This window comes from Myotis nattereri, assembly GCF_964212035.1.
Source record: "Myotis nattereri genome assembly, chromosome: 19".
In the NCBI taxonomy this organism is placed as follows: domain Eukaryota; kingdom Metazoa; phylum Chordata; class Mammalia; order Chiroptera; family Vespertilionidae; genus Myotis; species Myotis nattereri.
The window spans coordinates 26,153,550-26,159,549 of record NC_138095.1 but is presented as its reverse complement, the minus strand read 5'-3'; the positions used below and the strand labels follow the sequence as shown (position 1 = coordinate 26,159,549).

General features: G+C 56.0%; 1 protein-coding gene across 1 annotated transcript in view; it reads right to left on the bottom strand.

The window, feature by feature from the left end:
* Positions 1-1,486: 1,486 nt before the first annotated feature.
* DEPDC5 (DEP domain containing 5, GATOR1 subcomplex subunit) overlaps positions 1,487-6,000 on the bottom strand; it is a 63,481-nt gene continuing 58,967 nt past the window's right edge. The window contains exons 41-43 of the mRNA XM_081113541.1: positions 4,699-4,759; positions 2,840-2,922; positions 1,487-2,691 (exon numbers count right to left, since the gene is read on the bottom strand). Of these exons, the coding sequence (XP_080969667.1) occupies positions 2,399-2,691; positions 2,840-2,922; positions 4,699-4,759 (437 nt within the window). The 3' untranslated portion in view covers positions 1,487-2,398. The remainder of the gene's footprint in view (positions 2,692-2,839; positions 2,923-4,698; positions 4,760-6,000) is intronic.

Below are 6,000 nucleotides of genomic sequence, written 5' to 3'. Positions count from 1 at the left end.
CGAGTCTGCACATCCCCGGGACACGGTCACTACCCATCTGCACTTCTCAGCCCCTGAGCTGCCACCCTCAGAAGTGGCCCAGCACAAAGTCTGGCCACTCCTGTTGGTCTTTGCTCATCAACTGCTGCATGCTGTTTTTCCTCTGCGAGCCGCTCGCTGTCTGCCGCACTGTAAGGAAGCTCACACTATACCAGTATTTGTCTGACTTAACAAACTGTATCTTCTTATTAGGATGACTAGTAATTTCCTTCTAGAATCCTCACCCGAGGATATTTTTCCATTGATTTTTAGAGTGGAAGAGAGAGGAGAGAAATATTGATGTGAGAGAAACACATCAACTGGTTGCCTCCTGCACGCGCCCCCGACCGGGGCCAACCCTGCAACTGAGGTATGAGCCCTTGACCGGAATCGAACCTGGGACCCTTTGGTCCGCAGGCTGACACTCTATCCACTGAGCCAAACTGGCTAGGGATTATTTTTTATTATTTTTATTTAAAAAATTTTTTTTATTGATTTTAGAGAGGAAGGGAAAGGGAGAGAGACTGAAACATCAATGATGAGAATAATTGATCGGCTGCCTCCTGCACACTCCCCACCAATGATCGAGCCCACAAGCCGGGCTTGTGCCCTGACCGGGAATTGAACCGTGACCTCCTGGTTCACAGTGGACGCTCAACCACTGAGTCCCCGTGGCCAGGCTGCCTTCTCGTTTGGTTTTAGTGCCAAAGCCCTTTAGCCCTCCAGAATCCCCTCCCCCCCCCACTCCTTGAAGGCCAGAACTCTTACACAGCCTTCACATCCCAGCCCACGACTGCAAGATTTCACCACCATAACAATAGTGACCTGTGCACACTCGTGTTCACAGCCCTTCTTCCTCACGGACCTGTGCACAGATTGCTCTGAATATATTGTTGATGGGAGAACAATGAATGAGAGCATAAACCGTGCGTGAGCCTCTATCTTGTAGTGACGGGCTGGCCGCGATTCCACTGGGAGCAGGGGATGTAAAAAGGGCCATTTCCCTGAGAGTCTACATCACAAAACCCAACAGAAATGGTATCTTCCAACCACAGGGATGCCAGCCAAGGAGGCCTGTGTGACCAGATGCTGCCCAGGATGTGTGGTGGGAGGCAGACATGGGTGGGTCCCCAGACCAGCCCGGCTTCTGTCAACCCCCAACCTCAGACCCCAGCCGTTCCTGCAGGAGACGGTGGCGAGGGGATGGTCCGACGCGCCTCCTGCGAGGGGAAGTGTGCCCTGTTTCACTTCTGCTTTGAGGTGAGACACTTCCTGTGTCAGACCAGCCCGGAGCGCTCCTGTCCTCCTGTGCCAACCGCCCTCGGAGGCCAGTGCGGTGACCGGGGACCGGAGGGTGTGTGGCCTTGGCCCTCATCGCTGGGCAGGGAGCCGGCCCCAGCCTGCCCTCCCCCCTTCCCAGTGCGGGGAAACCACTCACAATGGGCTTATTTCTCCCACTCCTTTTTTTAAAAAATATATTTTTATTGATTTCAGAGAGAGGAAGGGAGAGGGGGGGAGAGAGATAGAAACGTCAATGATGAGAGAGAATCATTGATGGCTGCCTCCTGCACGCCCCACACTGGGAATCGAGCCCACAACCCAGGCATGTGCCCTGACTGGGAATTGAACCCTGGCCTCCTGGTTCCTAGGTCAACGCTCAACCACTGAGCCATGGTGCCTGGCTGGGGGCCGGGGCCGGGCAATTCTTTGCTGTAGGAGCCACCCTGGGCAATGCAGGGTGTTGGGAAGCACCCATCAGATGCCAGTAGCACTGGGGACTGTTAGGATACCCGAGTGTTTCCAGATATTGCCAAATGTTTCTCAAACGGGGGTCCAAGTCGCCCCCAGTGAGAACCCTGGCCAGCCCCTGGTGCTCCCCCAGCATGTACCAGGGGCCTGGAAAGGTGGGGGCTGGGGGGTGCTTTAAGACGGCACAGAAACCAGGCTGGGGCCAGGGATGGCGCGGGGCTCTTTCCTCCGCTGCTGCTATGTACAGGTATGTACAGTCGGTGTGAGCCTATGTACACTATTTCACAACATTATCTTACATCCTGTGCGCTCTCCTAGTGGGAAGTGTGGATCCTGCTCTGAAGAGCCCCCGGGGGGTGCAGGAGGGGACTCTCGGAGGAGCCACCCCCTCTGAGGACACTCCTGGGGGCTGCCTGTCCCCTTCCCACGGGCCATCTGGGCCTCCCACCTGCTCTGGGCGGGCGCTAGCTGCTTCCAGAATCCTTCTCCTCGAGCGGAAGAACACGGGGGAAGCAGCGGCGGCCCCCGCCCACTGACGGTGGCAAACTGCCATCGACGCCCAGAGCCTGGCTGATCCGTTGCCTATCAGCAGCAGACGGGCATCCTCCCATCCTCTGACCACACCCCCGTCTCAGGGGGCGCTGGCATGCATCTTCTCCAGGCAGCTCGCCCAGAACGTGATCAGCCGGTTGTCGCGGTTGACGCAGAAGTCGGTGAAGTCCCTCAGCAGCCGGTCGGCGAACTTCTCGTCGCCCGTGGCACTGGAGCGCCAGGTCTTGGTCAGCATGGTGTTGTAGGCCCAGTTGTAGCCGATCCGCTCCTCGCAGAACATGTTCTGGTTGGCGGAGCTGGTGGAGTTGCGCCGCCGGCGCTGCTGCCCCGAGAACTTGCGCTTGGAGTAGGGCAGCTGCAGGAACACGGTGCCTGGACGAAGGGGAGGGCGCGGGGTTGCAGCCACAGGTAGTGCCGCCGGTGGGGTCGGGGTTGGCTGGGCGGTTCTGCAACCACAGGCGGGGTGCAGACCCTGGGCATGGGGCCCACCCCCTCCCCCATTCTCTCCAGAGCCCCTCACCTGTGACATGGATGTACTGAGGCTTGTTCTCAGCTGGGAAGTTAAAAGCAGACGCGGAATATTTATCTTGCACAAACCCAAACCTAAGGGAAAGACAGGAAGACGCACTGAGTAGGGCCTCTCACAGGACCAGGGGCTAACAGGACTCCGACAGGCTGGGCTAACAGGGTCTGGAAAGGTCTCCAAGATGGAACATGCAGGCTGCTTCCGTCTGTGTCTCAATCTCTACCTCTCTGATGGCTCCCCGGATCTCCTCGTGCCCAGCCTCCGTTCACCTCCGGGCGGCTGAAAGCCCCCTCCCCGCCGCCCTCTTCCTCATCCCCTGCTCCTGGCACCCCCAGCCGTCCCATCAGACCTTCCCACGGTGCCCACCACATCCTCAGGATTGTCAGACCCTGAAAATGGTCCTGATCTTTCTATACCGTAGCCATGCCTCTCTCCCTTCCTCGTCTCCCACACTAAGCACACAGTAGGTGCTCATTAAAGGCCCTGAAGGGAAATGAAGTAGCTTAATTGAAATTCTGTTCTTAGAAGCGAGGACCACCAGTCTGGGCTGTGCTTCCCTGCGGTCTGGAATGGGCAGGAGGGGCCGTTTTGCATGCACGGCTGTTCCTTCCGGCTTCTGTCTCCGGCTTGTTCTATTCCTGGTTTTTCTATTTCGTGAAGCCCATTTCTCACAGCTCTACCTGCTAAGTGCTGCAAAGGACATATTAATAGATGTGGCTCCTGCCCTGAGCCCGACGCTTTATGTAACGCAGGCGGGGACACGGGCAGAACTCCAGGAGGTGAAAGGCCCCTCTTCTCTCCTGGACCAAGCTCCTCAGGGAGGTGCTGTGTGGTAGCCTCTACATTAGTCAGATCTGCAAACACATGGACCGGCTAACACGCCTCGCAAGCCCATCGCCCGCAGGCTGATTCCATCAGGTGCAGGCGTGGCCTGGGTTTTCCTCTCTTCCTCTCTACTGCTAATCAAGTCCTTCATTTCCTCGGCGTAGATCAGCCTGAGCCAGATTCTTGCCTCATCTCTTCCTTAAGTCACCAGGAAGGAGCTTCCACTTTATAAAGGCAACTTAAGCTGCGCACTGGCAGTATCGTAACCAATGAGGTTTACCCGAGGCGCGATTATTGCTATTTGGGAAAAAAAAAAAATGCGTGGCTCCGTGGTTGAGCATCAACCTATGAGCCTGGAGGTCAGAGTTCCACTCTCGGTCAGGGCACATGCGGGGTTTCGTGCTCGATCCCCAGTGCGGGGTGTGCAGGAGGCAGCTGATCCATGATTCTCTCTCATCACTGACATTTCTATTTCTTTCTCCCTCTCCCTCTCTTTCTGAAATCAATAAAAAAAATACATATTTTTTTAAAAAGGCAATTTAACCACATGGTCCTGGGCCCCCTCACTGACTATCCCCGGGATGGACAGCCAAGCCTGGGGAAGGCTTTCCCTGGAACACAGCTGAAGTGCCAGGAAATGCCTCCTGACTCCTCTATCACTGCTTAAGCACTGACTGTCTTTTCGGCATGTGTCAAGGGACTCTTGACAAATTCCAGTTTTTCATCTCCTGTCATCTCCCAGATAGCTTGTCTCAGGTCTTGTTGGAGGCTAAGGGGGGGGCTCTGCTCTCCCCTCAACTGGAAGGCGACGGAAATCAGGTCTGAAAACAACAGCCACGGGAACTGGAGAGGGTGCGCTGAGCTTTGAAACCAAGGCCGGGGTCCGAGCGGAGATAAGCAGCACATGTGACATTGGGGGGCTAGCCCTGTTTCCCCAGAAATGAAACGAACGGGGCTTCGCTCTGGGAACTGCTATTCCAGACGAACGCGAGGGTCTCCCTGCCGTTCTCTCTTGCGAAGGGACGAACCTGTGCGCAATGGCTTCCTGGAAGAGGTGCATGCGGTCCCAGTACGTTTCCGGTTCAAAGCCTGAAAGGGAAAAGGAGTAAATGCTCGGCTGTGACCCTACGGTACGCGACTGGCCCGGGGTCTGGCCTTCTGAGCCCTTCTCTGCTCTTGGCAATGCCTCCTCCTGGTCACAGGCTCAGCTTTTCCACCCGCCCTGCCTCCGGAAAGACCAGCCTCTACCCCAAGAGGGGACGTGCCAAAGAAAGTGACAGCCACACATTCTCACCCTCCTCTCTCCTGCGTTCCATCAGGATCTAGAGAGGGGACGAACGTGAGCCCTTAGGAGCCAGTGTGAGCTGCCAGGACTCATTCCAATGACCTCCTGTGTCAGCAGCGGAAAGGAGCACGATGTCCCAGTGCAAAAAGGAGAGGAGCTTTAAGGGCTCTGGCCAGTGTTGCTCAACGGATAGAGCCTGCAGACCAAAGGGTCCCGGGTTCGATCCCGGTCAAGGGCCCTGGTTGGGGCTCGTGCAGGAGGCAACCAATCGATGTGTTTCTCTTACATCGATGTTTCCTCTGTCTCTCCCTCTCTCTTCCACTCTCTCTAAAAGTCAATGGAAAAATATCCTTGGGTGAGGATTAACAAAAAAACAAAAAAGAAATGCATGTTATCTGCCTCTGAGGACCACCTTCCATTTCCCTATGAGGAAAGGCAATATTATAAGCTGGGTGGGGAAATGGAAGCAAAGTGATATAAAAATAATTTTGGAAGAGTGATCGTCTGGGAGGGGCGGGGACATACCCTCCCCCATCGCCCACTTTGTTGCTCCAGCCCCGCTCCTCCTGCTCCTCCTGCGGGGCTGCCTTGAGGACCAAGAGGGGCGGGAGGGGGGCTGGGAGCCTGTCCCACAGCAGCCGGCCAGGGCCAGGGCCGCTCTCAGGACGGAGGTGCCACGGACATCCCCAAGGCCCGGTGCCTGCAGCGGCCTCGTCACTCCTCCCGCACTTGGACTCCTCTATCTAGGACAGACCTGAGGATTCTGGGCAACGGAGAGCGAGGGAGAAAAAGGCTCTGGCTTTAATAGGAAAACACACACACAGCCGATTCTTGTCGGGTTTTTAAGGGTTTGAATCCACTGTTATCAGAAGGGGCGATAACTGGAAGAGAAGCAGCACAGAAGCAAGAAAATCGAATTTTAGACTCAAGCCCTTATGCCTTGAAGCTAGGACTCCTTTCGTTCAGCTGTAACCATGGCAACCCACAGAGGCGGCTGGTCTTGATGACGGGGTTATGAGTGGCAGAGAAAGCCATCAGCTCACAC